The 26320-nt window shown below is 37.2% G+C and overlaps 1 protein-coding gene across 1 annotated transcript; it reads right to left on the reverse strand.

The window, feature by feature from the left end:
* Positions 1–8704: 8704 nt before the first annotated feature.
* Positions 8705–25776, reverse strand: LOC134805515 (putative nuclease HARBI1). Its single transcript, XM_063778805.1, has 9 exons — positions 25549–25776; positions 17850–18046; positions 15795–15927; positions 15208–15349; positions 14555–14692; positions 13855–14087; positions 9004–9099; positions 8842–8922; positions 8705–8755 (listed from the first exon to the last, which is right to left on the reverse strand). Exons 1-9 carry the CDS (start codon positions 25774–25776, stop codon positions 8705–8707), a joined length of 1299 nt encoding a protein of 432 aa, XP_063634875.1.
* Between the last annotated feature and the right edge of the window lie 544 nt (positions 25777–26320).

The raw sequence follows: 26320 nt of genomic DNA on the forward strand, positions 1-26320 counted from the left end.
CGCAAGGACTCAAAACATCTGTGGGAAGTTTTAGTCGTGCTATGGATGACGTTCGCGAATTTTGTGTCAATTACTTGGACGATTTAGCCATAATTACTACCGGTACCTTGCAACAACATTTGGAACACTTAGACATAGTGTTGGGAAAATTAGGAAAAGCGGGCCTAACTTGCAATTTAGAAAAATGCAAATTTCTATGTAAAGAGGTGCACATGCTAGGATATATAGTATCAGTAGATGGAATAAAAACCGATCCGGATAAAATTAAAGCGATACAGGAATTTCCAGCTCCAAGAAAAATAAAACAATTAAGAGCTTTCTTGGGACTGTGTAACTTTTATAGAAGATTTATCCCTAATTATAGCGAAAATGTACAATCATTGTGTCATTTATTGAAAAAAGGAGTGACGTGGCAGTGGGGTGTCAATGAACAAAAAGCTTTTGAGACAATAAAAAGGACTTTCGTAGATGTTATTCAATTACAACATCCTGATTTTAGCAAACCTTATTATTTGCAAACAGATTCCTCAGGTATCGGCTTATCAGGCATACTTTATCAACTTGATGATAATGGGGAAATGAGAGTTCTTGGGTTTCATAGTAAATCTCTAAGAGGGGCTCAATTAAATTATTCGACGACTGAAAAAGAATTTTATGCCGTTATTAACTGTTTAGAAAAGTTTGAAACTTATTTGAGAGGTTCAAAGGTTATTATTCAAACGGATCATAAGGCTTTACTATTTGTCAAAAATTGGAAATTATATAATGCGCGAGTAATACGTTGGATCAATTACTTAGAGCAGTTTAAATATGAAATTGAACACATAAAAGGCAAAGATAATATTGGAGCGGATGTGTTATCTAGATACCCACCTCAAACCGATCTTTTGCAGGAAGATAAAGTACGGCTGCCCGAGATTCTTTATACTGAAACAGAAATAAATAAAGAATTGATAAGTAAATTAAAAAAGGTTAAAGAATTACAAAAACAAGATCCCGAAATTGACGAAATAATTCAAGGTCTAGAAAATGGTGATATTAGTGATAGAATCGGTCGAATAATTCAAAGATGCTCATTACAGGATGGTGTAATGTACTTCACACCCGATAATAGTCCAAATAAAGTTATATTTTTGCCAAGAATGTTAGTATCGGATATAATAAAACAAATACACTTAGAAATGGGTCATCAAGGGGCTTACAAGGTCATAAAATACATAAAAGATAGATTTTATTGGAGGGGTATTACGCAAGATGTTAAAAAACTAATAAGAACTTGTCATACTTGTCAAATGGTGAAAAATGATAATATCAAACACGTAGGACAGTGTAAGTCAATAGTGAGTAATGATATCGGAGATTTAGTCATGGCGGATCTTTATGGGCCTTTACCGTCAGGACAGTTCGGAATGAGCTATATTTTGGTAGTTCAAGATTCATTTAGTAAATTCATCAAACTATTTGCGTTACGGAAGGCTACAGCGTTATCTGTGGTAGTTAGTATGAAAAAATTCTTTAAAATCATTCAACCAAAAGCAATTTTAACAGATAATGGCTCGCAGTTTATTAGTGATCAATGGAGGCGTTTTATGAAAGAAAAGGGGGTCAAAACTATATATACAACAGTTAGAAATCCTCGTCCAAATACTACAGAACGCGTGAATAGACAACTTGGAGTATTATTCAGGACTTACTGTGAAAAACGACATCAAAGTTGGGTGAAAATATTACCAAAGATAGAAACTCTATATAATAATACGTTTCATGATAGTACAGGGTTCACTCCATGTGAAATAATGTATGGTCAGCCTACGCAATTAACATTTGATAAGGAAATTATTAGTCATATAAAGAAAAACATAGCGGACATTAGGCAAAATGTTAGAGAAAATTTAAAGAAAGCAGCTGAGATAAGGCAGGCAAAGTTTAATCAAAATTATAGACTGATTCAATTTCAAATAGGGGATTGGGTTAAAATAAAAAAGTTAAATAAATCAAATGCTCAGCAAAAGATAACAAAAAAGTTCGAAGCAATTTATGAGGGACCTTATGTAATTGCAGCAATTCCCTATCCAAACGTATATATTTTAGTAGATCCATATACAAATATATACCGAGGTAAATACAATACAATACATTTGTCAAGATATTATAAAGGCGAATTGAGTAAAAATAGCTGATCCGGTGAACGTTGATTAAAATGTAATGTTTAACTGACATTTGTTAATGACTGTATTTTTATTGTTATGTTAATTAGATAAACAGAACTAATTGTTATGTTTTAATGTTGATAAAAAGGTTTGACTAGAAAATAACTGTTAAAAAATATTAAAAAGTTAAAAAAAAAATAGGTTAAATATTATAAGGATAGATGTATTAGACATTGAGTAATATTTTTGAATTTTTCTAATATATAACATAGAGATTAATGACGTGTTTAAATGTACTTACCAAGTTTAGAATAGTAGCACAGAAGTTCTATTAAGGCGAGTCGAGTGCGAAGGCGCTGAATGTTGTATTGTAGCTGAAATCATTAAGAATTTTATTTTTAATTATGAAAAAAAAAATGTATACATAAGCATTATTGTTATAAAGGTTTTTAATAAAAAAATGTCTAATTAGAATAAATAATTTTTGGAACTACGTAATATTGTTATAGAGATATTTAATAGCTATTAAGAAAAAAAAAACAAAGTGTCAAATTAGAATAAAGAATTTTTAGAAATAAAGAAAAAAAAATTGTAAAAATAAGTAGGTAGGTTAGAATAGGGTCTTCCATCCACATCCGGCATAACAGTAGTCCGTGTAGTATCAGGATGCTCGATGGGGGTGTATTGGTAACTGGTAATTAATTAATACCAAATACAGGATCTGTTAACTATTATTTATTTAATTATATGGTAAGAGTACACCTTAGTTGTAAACTGTCTATCCCAAGAGAGCGAGAGCGGGGGGGGGACAGCGTTTAGTTACCACACTCTCCCCCAGCCCATTTATAAAAGAACACTTAACTTACAGCGAGCGCTTAAATTACCCTAATTACTTATAGCTAACATTTGGTTAACGTGGCGTTTTATGCTTCTCCCCTCCACATTTACCAAATATGTAACCCCTGGTGTCAGACACTCCTTAATCTCTCCCCCAATCCACTTTCGTTTTTTATCTCTATAATCTCTAACCATGACTTTCATCCCCACATCAAAAGTCACATTTCGATTTCCCTTACTGAACTCTACTAGTTTTTCATTATTAATTTGCAACCTAGCACTTACAGGCTGTGGTCTAAGTAAGGAAAATCTAGTTCTCAGCTCCCGCTGATACATTAGTTTCGAGGGGCTGACACCAGTAGCTCTATTTACACTTGTTCGATAATCAACTAAAAATAAATTCGTTGCGTCTTCCAGTGACTTTCCACTGGCTATAATTTTCTTTACATGGCTTTTAAAAGTCTGTACAAAGCGTTCGGCGGCTCCATTCGTTGCTGGGTAATAAGGTGGGGTGTAACTTATTTTAATATTTTTACTTTTACAATAATCTTTAAATTCAGTACTCGTCCACGTTGTCCCATTATCCACCACCAAATGGAGCGGGTAACCGTACCGAGCAAATAGTGACTTAAAATTTTTTAGTGTATTAGTGGCCGTTATATTCGACATCACATATGCTTCTGGCCACTTTGAGAAACTATCTATCACCACCAAAAACATCTTACCACAGAAAGGTCCAAGAAAATCCGCATGTAAACGCTCCCAAACTGTATGAGCCGGTGGCCAAGGCGTTAGGGGTATCTTTTCGGGGGCCTTTCTGTTTTCTAAACAAATCATGCATGCATTTGTTATATCTGAGATATCCTTATCTATAGTTTTCCACCAAAAGTATGACCTAGCAATTTGTTTCATTCTATTTATTCCAAAATGGCTTGCATGTAACTCATTCATTACTAAATTCTGCAGACTTTTTGGAATTATTACTCGTGTGCCCCACAGTAAGCAGCCCTGATCAATACTTATTTCATTTTGTTTTTCATAAAAAGATTTTAATTCTTCATTTAACATTGCTTTATCAGGCCAACCATCAGTACAATATCTCATTACAGTTGATAGAGTAGTACATTTTTTTGTTTCTTGTTCCACCATTTTCCAATTTACATTTTCAAAATTTGATAATGACAAGAATTTTAACACACTTAATTCACTACTGTCTAATATTGGATGGCTAAAAGTACTATTGTCTGGTGTGGGATTGCGAGACAAGTAGTCTGCGGGGTTGCAATCTGTTTTTATATGTTGGATAGTGTAGTTAAACCCTGACAAGAATATAGCCCAGTGCTGTAATCTTTTACACGCCATTTTTGGTATACCTTTTTTAGGGCCAAATATAGTAACTAGAGCAGCATTGTCGGTTTGTAACTCGAATGTTCGTCCAAACAAATATTCGTAAAATTTGGTAATTCCAAATATTATAGCATATGCTTCTTTTTCTATGGTTGGGTACTTTATTTGAGCATCAGTCAATTTTTTGCTGGCATAAGCTACTGGTTTCACTACACCATCCTCAGATCTCACAGAAAGAACAGCGGCCACCCCACAGTCTGAGGCATCGCAGCTTAAAATTATTGGCAGTTCATTGCTGTAATGAGATAAAGTGGTTGTTTTTGTTAAAGCTTCTTTTATTTTAAAAAAAGCATTGTCACATTCAGGGGTCCAACAAAAATGTTCATTTTTAAGACAATTATACAATGGCTGTAGTATTGTGGCCATATCTTTTAAAAATCGGTTATAATAATTTACTTTCCCTAAAAAGGAACGTAACATTTTTATATTTTCGGGTTGGGGTGTCTTTAATAAGGGCTCAATATTTTCTTTAATTACTCTGATGCCTTCACCTGACACATGATATCCAAATACTGTTAGGTGTTCTTCAAAAAACTTGCACTTCAATATTTTTAATTTCAACTCTGCCTCTGTGAAGCGTTGCAATACAGATTTTAATCTTGAATTTATTTCTTCTATTGTTTTTCCTGCAATGAAAACATTATCTATATAAACCTTCACACCTTCCAGTCCCGACAACAATTGAACAATTAGGCGCTGGAACGACCCCGGCCCAGTACTGACTCCATAGGGCAGATATAAGTATTTATATATACCCTTTTCAGTCACTATTGTAGTTAGTTCCTGTGAATTTGCATCCAGTGGTGCTTGAAGGTAAGCCTCTTTCAAATCTAGCTCACAAAAACAACTATTTCCTTCAAAATTTGACAGTATGTCATTTATTGTCGGGAGAGGAAAATGGTCTATTTCTAGGTTAGGGTTCAAAGTTACTTTGTAGTCCCCACAGAGGCGCACTGAGCCATCACCCTTCATCACTGGTACCACTGGTGTACCCCATTCGCTAAACTCTATTGGTGCAATACGACCATTTGCCAATAGTCTATTTATTTCGGTTTCAACCTTGGATTTTAACGCAAAAGGCACATTTCTTGCTGGCAAAAACTTTGGCTTGGCATTTGGTTTTAGTTTTAGGGTTATATTTGCCTTTTTAAAATTACCCCAGCCCGGTTCGAATACAATAGGAAACTCTTTTTTTATTTTGTCTAGATAGGCCTGTTTAGTTGGAACATTAGTACATACATTAATATTTTGTTGTAATTTGATTGGCCATAAATTTAATTTTTTTAACCAATCTTTTCCTATAACCCTTGGTAACCCATCTTCTACCACTATGAGGGTCATATCCTCAAAATTTGATTCATTAAATATCACATTCAATTTTTTTAATAATCCAATTGGCTTTGAAATGGACTGGTTAAAATTAATCATAGTCATTTTAGAGTTTTCTATGTTGATTTGTGGGAAAAATTTATCTCTGTCACCTTTATTTATTGTAGTTATATCTGACCCTGTGTCCACTTCAAAATCAAATGGAATCCCTTCAATTTTTAGTTTTAAAAACATAGGTGGTATTTTTTTAAATAACTTACATTCCAAATTAAGTGTCTGATACATATCATCTAGTTCATTGGTTTCACAAACATCTTGTTTTTCTTCGGAGCAAACCACAGTTTTTAGGCTTGGTTTCTTTAAGGGGCATAGCCTAAAAATGTGTCCCTTCTTGCCACATTCCGAACAGTACTTAAAACGCAAGGTGCACTGATCCTTCCAATGTCCTATCTTGCCGCAGCACAGGCACTTTGACTGTTGTTGTTGACGCTTTTTTTGAGGCTGTAGACTCACTTTCCCGCGATCTGTTGAGAGCTTGAACACATCAACTGGCTTGGCCGATAGTTTAAAAGCCATCTCTGCTGTCTCCGCAACTGCTGTTAACTTTGCCAGGGTTGCATCGGCCATCTTCAAAACTTCATATCTGATTGTCTCGTTGTGAACGCCATTCAACAGTCTTTCTTTTAAATGTTCGTCTACATCTTTGAAATCACAGTCTTTAGCCAGTTTGCGAACAGCTAACAGGTATTCTTTTATCGTTTCTCCTTCTTCTTGCTTCCTGTCCATGAATCTCGCTCTGTGCACTGCCAGATTTATTTTGGGGTGGTAAAATTCTTGCAGTTTTTTACATAGCTCTTCATAGCTACTTTTACTTGGTATATTTGGGGCACATAACCCTGACAATGTGTCATAAACGTTACTTGTTAATTTTGTTATTAAAAGCGGAACCTTTTTGTCGTCCGAGATGTCATGCAATAGCATGTAACAATTGAGTTGTTCCTCGTAACTCCTCCAATTTCCACCACTGAAATTTTCCAAGCTCGTAATAGGTAGCGTTGACTGGTGTGTCATTTTTATTTTTCTTGTTTTTACGTGTTCTCGAAGCACTTTTCGCAATTCGTCGATAGTCGGATTTGGGCTTGTCGTTAATTCTAATTGTATTATGAGTTGTGATAATGTATCTTTTGGTAGCTCCTGAATCCACGACGTTTGGCCACTTGCAATTTTTAATTGAAATTCTTCAAGGGACATTATCGATTGTTACTAAACTTGTTGTTGAGCTTCAGTTGTACGTAGTAGCAATTAAATGGTTGCCATGTTGTCTGTTCTACCGACAGAGTTGTGACATATGACGTATAGTGGCGTTTGACGTTTGCGTTTTGATATTGCTGGAATGTATGCTCTGCTTTACCGACCGGTTTCTTCACATATCCTGTCCACTGCTCCGTGGTGACGTTTTGATAATTGAAATTATGTTCATAACCTCTATTTCCGAGATGTTGAAATACATACAGTTTCACGTCGATTCGTATCCCATCCTCGTCGCCAGTGTAGTATCAGGATGCTCGATGGGGGTGTATTGGTAACTGGTAATTAATTAATACCAAATACAGGATCTGTTAACTATTATTTATTTAATTATATGGTAAGAGTACACCTTAGTTGTAAACTGTCTATCCCAAGAGAGCGAGAGCGGGGGGGGGACAGCGTTTAGTTACCACAGTCCGTATGTGTGAAAGTAACACTATTCACATATACAAGTCGCTTCATTCATATACACGTAGAATAGGCAACTAACTTTGGTTTTGATTTTGTAATAACTTTGATTTTGTGTAATGGTAATTATCATAAAAAAGAAATATGTTAATTTACAATAACCCTTTAAGCATGTATATTAAAGGGTTGGGCTACCTAATGTTACCCGAAGGCACAAATAGCGGTAGTGGATTTTCACAAAAAAAAAAATATTTTTCATTATTATTATAAAAAATAAAAAAAATATATATAATCAAAATATCTTTTAAATAAAAGAGAGATGAATAGTAAATATCTTGAATTCATTAAATCATTTTGAAAAATATATTAATTATAAATAGTATCGTTTTTGGTATGTTAATAATAAGTAAGCATTTTAATTACCTTAAAATAAAATGAAGGAACAGCATTCAGCGACACTCGGTCTTTTGTCATGTGGAACATCTGGAAAACGGGAAGTATTCAGTTTAGACAGAGAACATAGATGTTTTGTAATTATTTTGGTAGACATAAATTTCAGTAGATGAAAATTATCAATAACATATTAAATAAGACATACATTTATATTACTTTTAATAAAAAAAAAGTTGTTGTAAAAAAAAAATCATTAGAAAATAATTACAGTAAATGTTTGATTATTGCGATATAGTTCATTATAATTATTTTATTTAAATAAAATTGAAAAATGTTAGGTTAGGTAAAGCAAACTTACTTAGAAAATGTTGTCTCATAATTAGGAAGACTAATTACATATAATCATCTTACACGAACGCCTTACGTATCCTGAAATCATATTATGTAAAAATTTAAAAAATCTTAAAATCAAAACAATAGTTCTAAAAATAGCTGAAAGACATCGTGAGACGCATTCAGCCACTTATAAAAGATCGGAAAAAAAAAAGGTTAGCAGGTACTCCTTTAACTGTGTGTGACGACGCTTTCTTATCGTGTTAGTGTAAACAAAGTTTTTAAACGAGAAAAATAATATGGTGTAAACTAATGAGTTCAATTTACCAATCATATCTATATGTTATGGGTAATTAAAATGGCAGTAGGATAATATAACATATTAAATATAAATTAGCATTACGTAATATATACTATGTACTGAAAGAACTGACCGTGTTCTACCAAGTTGACATTCCTAGAAAAACATTGTTCTTTAGATTAAAACAAAAATGTATGATAGTAGAAAGAACCGAGTATTACTTACATAAAATGTTGAATCAAATAGGATCACCCACGTCGTCTAACAGTCCGGACTCATTTATGAGGGCCTGAAAAATAATAATCAAATAAACATTATTAAGTTTCTATGGAATCTGAAAGTAAAATAAATGTACTTCAAATTAAAACAACTTACGTTGAAATCCAGCGGAGGTTCTTCGTTTTCAACTACTTGCTCCGGGATATCAAAAAGTATATTTTGCAAACTTGGTGAAGGCTGTAAAATAAATAAACATAGTTCAATGCAATAAGCATGTTTATACAGAAATAACATTATTGATTTGTTAATCATACTTACTTCAATAGCAATAACAGCGTGGTGTGGAGACCCCGGAGCTGCTTGAATTATTTGTATAACGTATCTGAATCGTTGTCCGTTGGCGACTAGTTTTTCCTATAACAAAAAAAAGTGTTTTTGTTTTAGCGTTAAACAGTATTGTAATAAAAATTAACAGATTATTAAAATAAAATATTTCTCATAATATACATATAATATAATAATGATGTAAATAGTTATATAATTATTTAATATAAATATAATTAAATAAATCTATACAAACAAAATTATATACCCTTAATCTGCGGAGACGGTCCTTGAAATTCCTGATTTTCTTGTTAAGCATTTTAAAATTATAGTGAGGTTCGTCTTTCATACACAGTATTAAAAGATCTAGACGGGCAAGTTCGGTTAGAAATTCATCACCATGATATAAATTATTGATGTCCCAAATTATTGGGAATTGCAATATCTTGTAGTCAATTTCTTTAAGTCGCATTTTTGAATAGTGTACACTTCACAAACACAAGTTAACACTTCAAATGAGGGTTTTTCGTTGCGTATAACAAATTGACAATTTGTAACCTATAGTATATGTAAAAGGAACAGGAGCACATTATCTAAGTTACTATTTTACTTACATGAAGAAGGATCTTAGCATTTTAAGTAGATAACGTTTTGGGATAGTAATGTGTAGTAACGCAAAATACTAATATTATAAAGGCGAAAGTGTGTCTGTCTGTCTGTTACCTCTTCACGCTTAAACCGCTTAACTAACCAAATTTGGATTTGCAAGTCACGCCTGCGTCCATCATCATCATCATCATCAGCCTACTCTCGTCCACTGCTGGACATAGGCCTCTCCTATTGCACGCCATTGAGCACGATTTGGGCAACTCTGATCCAGCTCTTGCCAGCCGCCTTGCGAAGGTCATCGCTCCATCTAGCCTGAGGGCGTCCTGCCTATGGGCGCCTGCGCCCATGCATAGTTAAATAAAAACCCTTTAAAAAAATAGTAATAATCTTAATATATACAGGGTGAAATTTAATTCACTGGCCAAATTGAAACACCCGAAAGAACTCGAAAAAATATTAAACACGTGTTTTTTCTTTTAATACCGCTCAGTACATTTTTTTCGAAATAACTCATCATCAAGTTGTCCTAAAAACCTCGTACGTTATGGTGAACCGACAACTACCCTCTACACCCGCTTCTCTCTTATCAGTTAAGGTCATTGACACCCCGCCCCTCCCGCTGTTTGCAATCGCGTCACCAATTATGAACCCTATTGCAGCGAGATAAGACGCTTACCTACATAAGTTGCTAATTTTTCCTTCATACTTTAACGGGCTTAGAGCCGTCAAAATGCAAAGGCAACCCATTTTTAATCTAAAATATTATTTCTGACTAATGATTATTAACAAAACGTCCGTGGCTTAAAAACAATGAGTAAAAACTAGGTCAGGAATCTTTGCATTCAGGCGTATTTAAAAAATTGAATCATCTTATGTACTTACATTTGATTAAAAGTCGACGCAATTAACGAAAGTCCCACGAGATGGTACTCTTGGATTCAATCCTTGTCTGCGAAGGCGTGGAACTGATTCCATTTCGTATAATCTTTGTGCACCACGTAAACACTCACCACTTAATAAATAACACCGTACCATTTCCTAATATTCCCGGTTCGAAAACATTTTTTTAAACCTTAGTACGCGCGCGATTATTATTTTAAGGTTGGCGAGTGACGAGTGACTAATCATTTATGCTAACCGTTATGTTTACCGCTAGCGCGGAATGGTTTAGACTACCCTCGAAATTGATAAACCTGCCTACCATCGCCAACACTAACTGGGTGGACCCTATTGCAACGATTATAAGGTTTAGTGAAGGTCAGATAAGGGTTTTGCTGATGTTGTTGTTAAAACCTACTATTAGGTTTGTTTACATTTGTGGTAATAGGGTGACCACGACTCGTGGAAAGTATTTAAAAATTGAAAAATGAAAATTAAAAAAAAAATGTACTCTTTTTTTTCGCTAAATAGATTCCTTAAGTGTAACCTAGTGCCTGGAATGAATATGGCCAGTGATTTAAATTTCACCCTGTATATAAAACGCTTGTCAGGAGGTCGCCGTCGACGGATACATTATTATTATACTCTTTGGACGGATACGTCTGGGAGGACATCATCATCATTATTTATTCGCAAAAATTTGTCAAAAATCTAAAACTTGTTTAAGGCGTAAGTAGTATGTACAAGTTACTCTATGGTTTAGGATGTGCACGAGAGCTGCACTCTGGTGGCAGAACATGGCAGTAATACTCCCTATTGAACACATAAAAAGTTTGACAACATTTAAAATTTTAATACAATTAAGCATTTATCGTTCACTGTGCTTTTTCTTTAATAGGAACTTAATACTAATCGAGACAATTCTAACATACCTACTCAAACACAAATCCTATGGCCACATCCTGTGTCCATAATATCCAATTTACATTGTATGTGAAGTTTCAGCTCAATCAAATAATAGAAAGCGAGTCGAATGCACTGGTATAATCACATGTATGGGGTATAAGATAAAATTAGATTAATGATTAAACTATATTTTATTAATTGTTACACTGTATTTCAATTCAAATATACCTTTTACAGTTTAACAGATTTTGTACAGAGACAACAATTATTATGTAAAAAAAGTGCCTCTAATTTACAACAAAACAGCCTGACAGATATAGTGAAAAGTATGCACAAGTTACTTATATCAATATACAAAGTTTTTTTTGTTATTAATATACACTTTTATTGCCGACTTCATAACACACACTTTCTAATGAGCCTTTTAGGGTTCCGTACCCAAAGGGTAAAACGGGACCCTATTACTAAGACTCCGCTGTCCGTCCGTCCGTCTGTCACCAGGCTGTATCTCACGAACCGTGATAGCTAGACAGTTGAAACTTTCACAGATGATATATTTCTGTTGCCGCTATAACAACAAATACTAAAAACAGAATAAAATAAAGATTTAAGTGGGGCTCCCGTACAACAAACGTGATTTTTGACCGAAGTTAAGCAACGTCGGGCGGGGTCAGTACTTGGATGGGTGACCGTTTCTTTTTTTGCATTATGGTACGGAACCCTTCGTGCGCGAGTACGACTCGCACTTGCCCGGTTTTTTTTTCTATGGATAAGTTCCTTTGGCTATCATCCAAGTGCATCACCCCAGATGAGCATATTACTTATGCATTCCATTCGATGAATTACTTAAGTACCTACTTAGGCACTTACGCCAAACATCAGAGGTGGTCTAAATCTAAGTTACAAGATTTGAATTTATATAAAGAAATATACGAATTGATGCTAAAACAAATTTAGGTGGGTGTGAACTGGCGGCTGCTGGAGTCTCATAAACCGCGTTCCATTACTCGTGGGCCTCGGAGGGCGACGAACGCGACAAACCTGAAAAAATAAGTTTCATGAAGGCTTTATTTTAAATTAATATGTCTGAATATTTTATAATTAAAAGTTTAAATAAGTTTTTGGCAAAAATTTCATTTTTGGTACAAGCTTTTATCGCTGACTGGACTTTTCTTACGACAGACAACTAATACTCATCGAGACAATTCTAAAAACCCCTAACACAATTAGGCTGCGTTGTTTCATCACAGAGTTCCTTTGGCCACCTCCTGTCTCCATCATCAGATCAGCTCGATGGTACCATAATATTGCATTGTCATCCAATTTATCCACGCATGCAAAATTTCAGCTCAATCGGAAACCGGGAAGTGGATCAAATTTAACTTGCACGATTTGATTACAGACAGACAGACAGACAGAAAACGGTCAGTAAAAATAAAAGCTTGTAAAATATTTAAAATTTCCGTAAAGATAGCATAGTAGGACCATATATTTTACGGTAGGTACCTAATGATTAATCAAATATTGAGCATGGTAGGTACCAATAGTCCATTAATGTAGGTAATAGGCTTTATTTTATAAGTTACTAGCTTTTGCCCGCGACTTCGTCTGCGTGGAATTAGTACCAGCAGCTAAAGTACAGCGCCTGGATAAAATCTAATAGCAATTCGAGCGTTATATGCTTAATTGTTTATACCAATTAACAGGCACTTCATTAATTTTCTCATTTCCACCCCCATTTTCACCCTCTTTAGGGATTGACTTCTGACATAAAACTATCCTACGTCCTTTCCCGGGACTTAAACTATCTCTATCACAGAATAAATAATAGTACTAGGTACAGAAGACTCACTCTCTAACAAAGCGCGTCTGTTACGATCAGGACAGATATGGCCGCCAGGTGGCGACAGCGCCACGCGCGGCTTATGGCTAGCCACCAAAATTGGTGTGGAGCGGATGTACTTTTAGCTACCTGTAGTAAAGCGACGAAATCGCGGAGTGAGCCACGCCTGTCTCTGTGCCAAATTTAAACTAAATCCGTTCAGTGGTTTAGGCGTGAAGAGGTAACAGACAGACAGACACACTTTCGGATTTATAATATAATATAATATAGTATATATATATATATATAAACTAAAGTCAACAATCCATACTATATATAATACTATAATACTATATATATATATATATATATATATAGTATATTAGTTTTTACGGCAAGATTATAAGTTTTGTGCGTTATTAAGAAAACCAAACAACAGCCCGAAGTATCTTTCTAATATCCTAATGTAATTTTTAGAGCCGTATCAAAATATTTAGATAGGTACGTAAAGAAATTATTATTTTGACATGATCGAGTAATCACTAATATTTACGAATTAGCAAAATAAATTACTCCTGACCTTCTTTCCATCTTCATCATCGTCCATTTATGTTTCCGATTAACCTTGCCCTGGCTTCACGGCCACGACGCAGAGCCTCTACGGCGGGCGGCGGTTGGTAGACGGCGCGGGCGTTGCGCTGCAAATCCTCCTCCGCGGCAATCTCGTCCGGCTCCAGCTCTAGTGGCTCGAGGCGCGCCATCGTGCACATGTTGTGCAACACGGAGCAGGCCACAACAATCTTACCGACCATATCGGGCCGGTAATAAAGCTCGCGCGCTGCCAGCAGGCATCTCCATCGCCCTTCAAAAATACAGAACGGAGACTATGGTTAGGGTTATCTCATTCATTGCCATCAGTTTAACATTATATTACATTACCTGTAACCAGCTGTAACTAATATAAACTTTCATAACGATTGTTTTTTCCCGAGGTAAGTTAGGATCCGCTCGGAAACCATTTCCCGGGGCAATCCCCGACTATGCCAATGCATAATAGTCACTTGCTAAAGGTACTTGCTTATACGACAGCTACTAACGTCTGACCGTTTAATTAAAAGGGAAACAGCAACACGCCAACAAAGCGCTTGCTATCGCGCGGGCTACGTATAATCATAGGCAACATCGATATACATTTTACTCAAAATAATGTAGGTAAGATAGATAGCCGATAGATGCTGGATATGGCGGCAATAGCTCCTACTTCATGATAAACAATGACAGTTAACTACGGAAATCATCCATAACCATATAAAGACAAAAGTTACTTACCTTTTAAAATTCCAAATGTTCGTTCTATAATGGAGCGCGCCCTCTTTTGTACGTCGTTATAGCGCCCCTCAGGAGAGTCTTCTGCGGCGCCGTCTACAGGTGTCATAAGGTACTCCCGCAGTGGATACCCGGAGTCTCCTAAAATTAATGTAATGGTGGTTCAAAACATATCTGAGAACCAATGCGGGTGTTACGAAACTTTATTGAAAGCCGCAACCGAATCGGGTTTGAAGATAAAATGAAAACAGGAAACTAAGAGCCTTTTACCCAGTAATCACCGTCCATACCGTCGGGGGTAAGAATAAAATATCAGTCAATTTATCCCTATTACATCGTTATCCACATTTTAAAACAAAAGATCGTGTGAAAAATATCGCTAATCGTTTCCATAACGTGCTGAACGACTTCTGACCCCTGACGTAACATGTGCAGTTGTGCATCTGTATGTCTGTTATATCATAGCTCCAGAACTCACAAGGCTTATTACTCATGATGTGCGATTAGCTTGACTGGTGTAACGGCCCGGCCACGACTTCGCGCGGCGGCGGCCATAGGTGGAAACGAGAGGTCGAATCAGTATGTCTCGCTGTAACGTTTCGCTACCGCTGACGCTCGATGTTCTAACCGGGCCGTGAGAATATTCTAAAACATACCTAATAGATACGCTATTTCTCCGGTACCACATAATTGTTCGAAGTGGTTTCTTATGACGCTATTAGCCCATATGAAGGCGTCGTGAGTTGCCCCGCCGTACGATGCGTCCACGTTTAGTATGTAGTTTTCATGATCGCAGACCTGAAACCGCACGTCAGTTGCTATTAGTTCCTATTTCACTATATTATGAAGTTACCTATGGAAAAAAGATTACGCTCCGTGGCGTCTTCGGTCCGAAGCACAAATCATTTTTAGAATTAACGCCTCTTCGACAAACTCTGGTAGGTAATAAGTTATTTAAGCATAGTAAATACAGATACTTGCAAAGGCTAGTATTTATTCAATAGTAGATAAAATGGAAAATAATCGTGTCCTAGAACAGAAAAGTGCCACTTTGATCCCTCTTATCAGGGAAGAAACATGTCACTAGGATCCCACCTAGCGGGGAATAATAAGCCCTTTTTCGAAAAGGTGATGAGAAACAGTATTTTGGAAATAGAACATGCAATTAATAAAATTAAATAGAAATACATGACTCTTCCTTGACTGCTTTCATAAGACTAATAATAATAATGTAACAATTTACCATCTGCACATTTAATGAATGAAAATGCTTCCGGTTGAAAAAGCGCTCTTCATATTCATGTGGCCTGTGCAGGGCCACGTGTGTGCAGTCTATTGCACCGCACACCCCCGGAATACCGAATTTCTCGTAGAAACTGCAAAAAAAAACATTGTCAACATGAAACATGTGGTAAAATATTACTGTAGGTATAATATAGTTGGTCAAGCGGATCTTGTCAGTAGAAAAAGGCGGCAAATTTGAAAATTTTGGCGCGAAGGTCGTCATATAGAAAACTTGAATTTGGCGCCTTTTTCTACTGACAAGATTTGCTTGACCATCTATAATAACCCAATTAACAATTACCAAAAATAATCTACTAACTACTTATACAGAGATCAAACTTATATGAAATTATGACGAAACAGGAGCTGAGTTTTAAATATTTTAGGTAAATATACCCGTCTCGCTAACGGAAGCGGCACCTAAAAGTAGTGCGATAAGGACAAGGCGAAAAATCCTGCGTAAAAATCTCAAAAATCGAGGTTTCGTACTCCTCTGTTTCCTCCTCCAAAACTTAACCAATCGTAACCAAATTTGGAAATCTAAATGATTATGAAATTATCTGTGTCGGACCGTTTTGCTTTTTTGGCTAATTGATATCAGTTTTGAATGCCACGCCTCTCATTGCGGCATAGTCAATTAGGTCATTTTGGCCATTTTTGAAGGGCTCTAGCGCCTTAAAAAACAAAAATATCAAAAAAAGCAAAACGGTCCGACATAGATATTGACAATATTAATCTGTGTTGAAAAAATCATTGCTCTAGCTTCAAAAACCACGGAGGAAAACGAGGAGTACGTTTGTATGGAGAAATGAGCACTCCCGTTGGCTCTTATGACGTATACTTAAATAACATTTGCACTGCGTGGGCTATCAAATCCGCTGCAGACTTTTCTCGGTCCGACTCTACACACATTGCAAGTTAAATAAAAGTTTGTAAAAATAAATGAATTGTATTGTGATAATAGCAAGTGCATGTGGCAGCTTCCTTTACAAATAATTCAGTGGGTGTCATGAATAAATGATACACATGTATAGAAAAACATGTAACCTACAAGTCAAAAATAGATATTACCACTTAAAAAGATATCTTGTCAAATGTGATGGTATGCACATATTGAATATTAGGTAAGACCAGTTTTTTTAGTCAATTTGAGTAAGGAAGGATGTCCTTTATTATTTATTTATAAATTTAAAATTGCAGTGAGCATGAAAAGTGCAGACCATGGATTTAATATATAGAGATCCCGTCTCAGCGAGCTGTCACTGTTGCCACTTTTGTTTAGTGTACGATTAACAATTTAACACCACCTTACTGTAGCCATGTCGATAAAGTCATATCGATAAACTATCGACATTTCTTGCAATGTTAATTTTACTTCAAAGGTTTAACGATACCTAAAATGAACAAAAACGCTTTTATTCTTTATTGTGGTTATCAGATCACAATTTCATCGTCACGCCCCAGCAGGGAACGAAGGGAAAGTTCAGATATTTAATTAAAATACATAAATACGTACTAGCTTATGTGTTCCGCAATAATTGAATTATTTTATTATATTCTAATATATTTATTATTCATTAGCATTTCAATTATATTTATGTTTAACGAAGATATGTAAGCTTGTCCTTTTTTGACAAATGGCATTTTTAAAAGAGCGAGGAGAGAGAAGTGATACTAGTTGCTGCGCCGTCAAAGTGAACAGAAAACGTTGGGGCCTTGGTGCAGACAATGGATGAGATAATAATAGAAAATTATAATAAATAATAGAAAATTTAACAGTAGTTCTTGAGCTTCTTTCCTGGCAGACACATGATATTTTTTATTTAAAGGGAAAGGAACTTTTATATATTCATACAATAGGTATGTGAAGTAGTCTGTGTGAACACTAAGCACTGTTATCGGATGTAACCAATATTCCTTTCATTTCGTACTATAAAGTGTTTACTTACCTACTTAAGCATTATTCTAGATGGTGATAAAATCATGATAAAAAATGTGTAGATATTCCACTTACCCATTTTTAATGACAGCCCGTGCTGCCTGTGTATTTGGGAATATCATATGGCGGTGGATTAGCCCGGGGTCATTGAGGGCCGTTGTGACATCCCTTAAGCAGTCTGAAACTGCTTGCTGGGACATAGGCACCCATTGGTCACGGCCTACACCACCTTGGTAATCACCCCTACCAAAAAACTTTAAAGCTATTAAAATCTGGAAAGAACAAAGAAGGTAGTTAATGGTCACAGCAGGTAATTTAAACAACAGTGTTAATTAAAAAGGATGTACCTATGTACTTAACAGTGATTATAATTCAGGCAAAACTGTCTCATGACAAAACCTGATTTAAATTTGTATTATTATATCAAAATTTCAATAAGTGCTGGTGGCCTAGCGGTATGACTGTGAGACTTTAAATCCAGAGGTCACAGGTGAAAACCCCGGCTTGTACCAATGAGTTTTTTGGAACTTGTGTACGAAAGAACATTTGATATTTACCAGTTGTTTCTCGGTGAAGGAAAACATTGTTAGGAAACCGGCTAATCAGCCATCTTGACCCTCTGGGTTGGAAGATCAGATGGCAGTTGCTTTTGTAAAAACTAGTACCTATGTCAATTCTAGTCAAGCGGAACCGTGACAAAATGCCAGGGTAATGCGAAGAAGGTGATGATATTATATCAAAATTTGTTATTTTATTTAAATACTGGTGGACATTACATGAGGACAGTCTTTTCAAACAGGCTTATTTCTCTATGAACACCATATAAAAATAAGCCTAAGCTTTTATACAGATTTAAAAGGATACATAATTCAAGCCTCATCACCTTTATAACGACCAGTCCTTTTAACGACCAGTCTGGCCTAGTGGCCCTGCCTGTGAAGCCGGTGGTCCTGGGTTCGAATCCCAGTAAGGGGCCCATTTATTTGTGTGATGACACAGATATTTGTTCCTGAGTCATGGTTGTTTTCTATGTATTTAAGTACATGTTTATATATTATATATATTGTTGTCTGAGTACCCACAACACAAGCCTTCTTGAGCTTACTGTGGGACTTTATTAGTCAATCTGTGTAAGCTTAAAGTATTAAAAATTCTGCATAAGAAAAAATGACAAAAAATGCTGATGTTACAGGGTGGAAATTGTAGCCTTATAATATCTTAGTGTGCCTTATAGGGTAAAACCGATGAATTTAGGATCTAGTAATTTGAAACATTACAGACCTCCACTAAGAAAGTATTTATTGGAATTCAACCCCCAAGACGATGAAATTTAATGGCTTAATAGAACCGTTTTTCCCCCGAAGGGTAAAAAACGGATATTTAGGTTCCTGCCGAAGCTTGAACCACATTATGAGATAACACCCTTGTAACTCAGCCCTAATCAAGCGAATTCATCAACTAGTAGCGCCATCTATCGCGCTACCCAAGTACTAATGTCGACCGGTTGCCAGCGCTCGGCTGCTTTCTCTTCAGTACCACATAAGCCGGCAAGGCCCTTAGGTGTGGTTCAAGCTTCGGCAGGAACCTAAATATCCGTTTTTTACCCTTCGGGGGAAAAACGGTTCTATTTAGGTGTCCGTGCCTTCGCTTGAACCACATTATGAGACGTGTTTAAACCTCTGCCGGCGCTGGCCCGGGCGTACTGTGACTGATAATATTTAAATTTATGCAAAAATCACTTGATAAGAATATGGGCTTGAAATTTATTCCGTATTGATATACTAAAGGATTGTTTACGTCAAACCTTAACTAGATTTTCCTTATTTGTAATTACCGATAGATGAGACAATTGTTAGCACTAACTGGCAACATAAGTTATCCATTGCGACTATAAAACTACTTAACTTTTTATATAAAACAAAACTGTGTGACTATTAGTTGAAAGACTGTCCCTAAAATCATAATTAAAGACATAAGTAGGTACTTGTAGGTCGTACATATTTAAGTGTAACCACTATCTGAAGTAGTAGCTCTGATGCGTGTAACGTGAACCTCATCGAGTGAGTTTTACATTAAACCCGTCCAAACTACCTGATTCTTTCCTTACAATAGCCCACTAGGTGATAAAAAGGATTTGTTGTATGATGTAATGATATTACTACTACTTATCTACTGCTTAACACAAATAAAGCACTGCGGCCCATCCACTGTTTAAAATTCTTGTAACTAATTGGAAAAGCTTGGGTCCTCTCTGATTTATCGTATTTTCCAACAATTTAATGTAAATTGGTAAGTTGCATCATAGGCCAGATGTAATGTAATATGACTTTTAATCTGGACAAATAACCAAAGGTTTGTATAGGTACCCACTACAATACGATATTGACATTATTTAGATATTAATACATAGTTATTGACTAGGTATACCAGGTTTATTTGTTAATGGGCTATCATTACATAAGGACAACATATTCCGTAAATGTGTTCAAAATTATAAACATGATGTTCTTATTTGTGGAAGCAATTGAGATTTATTTCGAATCAAGTACTCCTCTGCCTGAAAGTAACGTCAGAAAGTGAAGAAGAAAATACAACACTTCATGATTTAATGTATGCGTTACTAACAAGTAACAACTCTCAACACCCTAGCAGTAGTTTCAACTGAGGCGATAATACATCCTTCCTTACTGATTAGTTTTAGGTGAGGGTTGCTTTAAAAAAAAAACAACCATATTAATAGTAAGCCATGAATAGATATTAATTCTTATATGAAATGGTAGGCTCCTACCTATTTTAAGTGTCAATTATGCTGCTAAATTTATTACTCCCCACAGATAACTGAAAACTTGCCAATTAGGCTGGTGCCAGGTCAACCAAGCTTCTATTATATGCTTGTCAGTCATGCAAGCGAATGTAACTAATGAACAGAATCACTGACACGAAGGTGACAATCGTATGGAGGCGATGATTATGAATTTAAAGTGATGCAGACAACTCCAGTTGTTGTGGATGGCATCTCACCATGATGTTGTGCGTAGACTGAAGATCCGTCTACCAAGTAGGATATTATAGAAGATTTTTTAATCTTTGAATAATTCCAATGCCTTCACCCATAATTTTTAGGCTAATTATAATAAAGGCTTGTAATTGTAGGTTGTTTAATGTTCACTCTTTCTGGTGGCAAGCTGATTCCCAAACTGAAGATTTTATGGTTCGCGCGCTGGTAATGGATTGTGCTTTATTGTTAGACTTAGCACGTTGTGTGAGTTTTTAATGCTTTCGTATACATACGATCTTCTAATAAGAGTGTAAAAACCTCTTGACTGACGATGAAAGACTCTTTGAGTAAGAGTAGAGGAGGTGGACCTATCCACTTTAAATTGTAGTGCAACCTTTTCAAACCAATTGCGGAACTTTCGTAACATCCAGACAGATTAAAACATTATTATTATTTGTATATTGGTCCGAACCAGTAAGTTCTTGGCATTATACCATTGCAGTGGCACAAACCACGGGTGTCTCATGATGTCATCTAATCTCAAGTGCTGCCAGCACCGGCGCGCGCGGGCGATGCTGTGGCACAATTCCTGTCAAACCTTAACACGTGTAGACGTGTTCATTACCAAATATTAATTTGATTTCTTAATTTGTACTTTGAAGCCCCAATCCGCATTAGGCCAGCGTGGGGACTATAGCCCAAGCCCTCTCGCGAGTGAGAAGTGGCCTGTGCCCAGTAGTGGGACGTATATAGGCTGAATTATTATTATTATTAATTTGTAGGTACTTTTGATTAGAAATTTAGCAATACAAGGACGTTGTATGTTGTTTATTGGCTTTCGTGCAATCAAGTTGTGTATCATTTGATGATCTTGAGGGAACCCTAGGGTTAATTAGGCATCATGATGCCCACAAATAAACAATTATTTGATAATCTAGGCCTTTCTGCGACATATTATATTCATGTCACTACCTTGACGTAATCATAGAATAAATAATAGTATGTACTATTACGACAGATTATGACCGCAAGGTGGCGCCAGCGCGAGCAGGCGTCCGTTCCATAGCGGTGCGCGGCAACTACTAGTGCTAGACACCAAAATTGGTGTGGGCCGCATGTACTTCTAGCGACGCGACGAAATCGCGGAGTGAGCTACGCCTGACGTAACGTTGATATATGTCTACTGACATCTCATATTTACTGTATTTAATGATATAAGCTTATTATCATGAATATATAAATATATGAATTGTAGTTGTCTTCACAACTAATGCTGTAATTCTATTAGCAGAGCATCTGCCCTATAACCAAGACACGATGATTTTGTAGGGTACTACACCTGGAACTCTAATTGATTGCATTGACGATGACGTTTCCAATTACATGCCCTACGAGACCTGTTACAACAGTATGCTGTAAACCCTGGACTACTAGCTTTCAGCTAAGCTTATTGTATTTAGATCTGGCAATGACAGCAGAACTAGTGTTGATTTTCAGAGTAAATTGCAGGCTCTATTTAACCGGCGAACATATTTGTAGTCATGACTGTCATGAGTCACTACTGGGATCATATTTCGCTTAGATCTTGCATTTTTTCCTGAACCACCGTATGTTGTTGTTCTTTTATAAAATCACGTGAGTACTTCCTTATCTGCAAAGGAAACCTCTCATCTGGAAATCGAAAGAAGGATATTTCTGATCCGTGTTCTTTCAGAATCCGGTATCTGCTATCGGTGACTGCCTGCAAATATTTTCTACATATTACGCATGTGTGTACGGTTACGTACGTTGTACGTTTGTATGTACGTTGGCTTGCCCCGCAGTCCACATGGTTTCAAAGTTTCTGAAGTGACTTCATTTTAATTTGTCTATTTGGCGAAATTAAACAATCATCGTTTAGATGTAAAGCCGTGGACCGTGGCTATTGGTTCGACAGCTTAGTTCTCTTAGGCGGCTTCACCTCTAATTCAATTCGCGATTTTTCGAAACAGAATCAGTAACTCCACTCTAACTAAACTACCGAAAAATCTTTTCATAAATTCTTTATTTATGTACATAACTTGAAGGGCCGCCTCATCTTCTACATAGGCATAACATTTACCACTAAAGAAACCGATGTTTCACCTATTGAACAATCATGGGTAACTATGCGGATTGCCATACTAATTTAATATTTTACTAGTTGGTCCTTTTAGACATTCTGTGAAAGCACCTCCTACAAATACCGTCTGTTTCCGATAGTTATATTACCAGTAAGAGTTCATTTCCTTTGAAATTGAACTATGTAACATTTATGGTCAACGTTTTATGATGTATGATTGTTATACCAACGGCAGGTCGATTGACAACCCGCTGCTTAGATAATCTTCCGAAGTGGAGCTTGTTACTTGAATTTTGAACCTGGAAATTCCCAAGTTTCTACCTGACTGATGTGAATAGAGCACTAATTACATTATAAATGCCTTTGTCAGTTCGGTCTATTGGACGGAAGACGGAATGCGATTGAAGGTACTTGCTGTTTTCTACGTGTTAGTCTTAGTTCAGTGGTCTCTGTTTCACAGCTACATAGTAGACGATTTAAAGTAAGTAAAAGATTTCTCTTTGTAACAGGCCGCAATTTTTTAGCTAATGGTCAATATTTAGAGAGTATACAGGAGATGCTTCAGTATTCCCAAAGACACTATTAACCTGACTAGTCATTCATCATTCAAAAGAGGGATTTAGTGCGATGATTTTTCACTAATATATATGAGTATCATAAACTCTATTCTTTTCAGGTTTAGAGCCGCAATAAAGAGTTATCTCTTGTTAGCCTATGACAGAGCCGTAAATGAATTGGCATTATACTTGTATTGGTATTCCTATTCAGAAGAGAGAGTTTTAGTTTTCTTTCCTTCTTTAAGGCTAACGTCAATTTTCTTGCCTCCCCCTCTCTCTTTTTGACATAGGATCTAGTTGGGCAAAGTATAACACAAGGTTTTTCACTTTGTACTTTTCCCTTTTCACAGTTTTTTAACTGCTATTTTTCATGGCCGGTTAGTCATACAGTTTAGGATCCTCAGAATGTATATTTTTGGTTTGTTTGGTATCTCACGGGAATTGTTTGTTATCGACCCAGACCAACATTTGTACACGACCAAGACGGAAACCTTCCTTTTTCCTGGCAGGTTGAGACAATTATTGTAACTGCATTTCCTTATCAATTTCGCGCCAAACCCGCTAATAGCAATTCTGCTGCTCGTCGTTCTAAAAGGTGACACACCATTTGGTCGGCTACAATGATGATAACGCCCACTAAGTCGTGCATTGGTTCATGACCATGCAGATCTTAAATGCGAGGCCGACTGTGCAGACATCGAACGATAAAGCGACCAATAAGACGTCCGCTACCGTATTAATGGTAGACCATGAGACAACGGTTTTTGTTTAACAAGACAACATCATTTCAATGTCATTTCAGAGGACGATGCGATATCATCTCATAGGACGACGCATTAATGTCTCACGATACGACAAAATGTAGTCTTATGAAACAATGCAACGCAACGTCTATGGGACGCAATATCCTCTCACGGGACGATACCACAGGATGGCGCAATGTCTTCTCACATGATGACGTAACTCATCGCGATGCCTGTCGTATCACAGGATGACGCCTTACTGCTTTACAGGACGACGCTTGATGTCCCACAGGAAGATGTCATGTCATCTCACGGGACTACGCTATGTCGTCTCACGCAACGACGCTTGTCGTCCAACGGGACGACGCTGTGTGCCATTTATACCCGTAGGTATTCTTTTTATGATGATGGCTATAAGAGCTCACTTAGTCTCATCGCTGGGCCACGGGCACTGAGCGGAATGTAACAAGGTCTTTTAACGAGACGATGCTCGTCGTCTTACAAGACGCTGCCATGTCGTCTGTCAGGACAATACCAAGTCGTGTGTCAGGACGATACCACGGGACGACGCCATGTCGTCTCACGGGACGACGCCTTGTCGTCTCACGGGACGATGTCTTGTCGTCTCACGGTACGACGCCTTGTCGTCTCACGGGACGACGCCTTGTCGTCTCACGGGACGACGCCTTGTCGTCTCACGGGTTGACGCCATGTCGTCTTACGGGACGACGCCATGTCGTCTCACGGGTCGACGCCATGTCGTCTCACGGGACGACGCCTTGTCGTCTCACGGGACGACGCCTTGTCGTCTCACGGGACGACGCCTTGTCGTCTCACGGGACGACGCCTTGTCGTCTCACGGGACGACGCTCGTCGTCTCACGGGACGACGCCATGTCGTCTCACGGGACGACGCTTGTTGTCCCACAGGACGAAGCCATAAGGCGTAAGTACCCGTGTACTTTTTATGACGGTGCCTGTAGGAAGGTCACTGCGTCTCGTCGCTGGGCCATGGGCACCGAGCGGAATGTCACGAAGTCGGAGGTTTTCAAAATATCTTTACGATTTAAATTTCTTGATCTTTTTAAACTTGCTTTGTAAACGTGTTGCTCGGCTGAGTTACAAAAGCGTACTGAAGAGAAAGCAGCCGAGCGCTGGCAACCGGTCGACATTAGTACTTGGGTAGCGCGATAGATGGCGCTACTAGTTGATGAATTCGCTTGATTAGGGCTGAGTTACAAGGGTGTTATCTCATAATGTGGTTCAAGCGAAGGCACGGACACCTAAATAAGCTATTGTATAGTACGTGTTTTATTGTGAATATGATTGTTTTTGACTATTTATTAGTGACGTACAAAATAATCTAAAATGCATACCTTATCGACAGGGTCTATTCCTCGGTTATTTCGAACGGGCGGCAAGAGAGGTCCGACCTCCGTATACAGAGTTTCGAACACCTCCCGGGTTACTCGAAAGGTGTTGACGAACTCTGCGTCGGGAACGTTTATCTGTCGAAACCTCTCTCGCATGAGCCGCCTTCGAGCAGCTTCTTGACGCTTTTCTTCCGCCAAGGCCTCTTGAAGAAGTAGTAATCTGGCAGCCATTGTTTTCACTTGCAGCACAACCGGTGGATACTTAGATACTTACAACGTTACACAAATTCAAACATGACATTATTACATTGACACTATAAAATAATGAAATTGCCAGGTCACGAAATAGAAAAACCGGGAGCACTGCTTTGAAACTGCGAGTTGATCGAGCAAATTCCCCAAATATCTATTTATTGATCCCGCAGCAGTGCTCAAAAACCTCGGACATTCAAAATATTTGCAAAACAATGCGTGGATTCACTGCACAAAAACGGGATAAAAAGCTGAAAGGCGAGTCATCTGGCAGCACTGTGATAAACGAAAGAACCAACGTTAGCTCTTGAGGTAACGTGTGTTTTGACAGTTCTTTACGAATTTCGTGCTGTCAAAAACTCCGAAAATTGTGTTTCGCGGTAAGTCTATGGAACGATATTCGATCCATAATCGTCTTTCGAACGGGCCGCTCGATGACGGCTGTCTTCGCGGTTGCAAACCGTGTTTTATCTGTCAGAATTGCCCGCAATTGACGATTTTCGGTATTCGCGGTAGCGCCCCA

This window comes from Cydia splendana, unplaced genomic scaffold (genome assembly GCF_910591565.1).
Source record: "Cydia splendana unplaced genomic scaffold, ilCydSple1.2 scaffold_133_ctg1, whole genome shotgun sequence".
NCBI lineage: Eukaryota > Metazoa > Arthropoda > Insecta > Lepidoptera > Tortricidae > Cydia > Cydia splendana.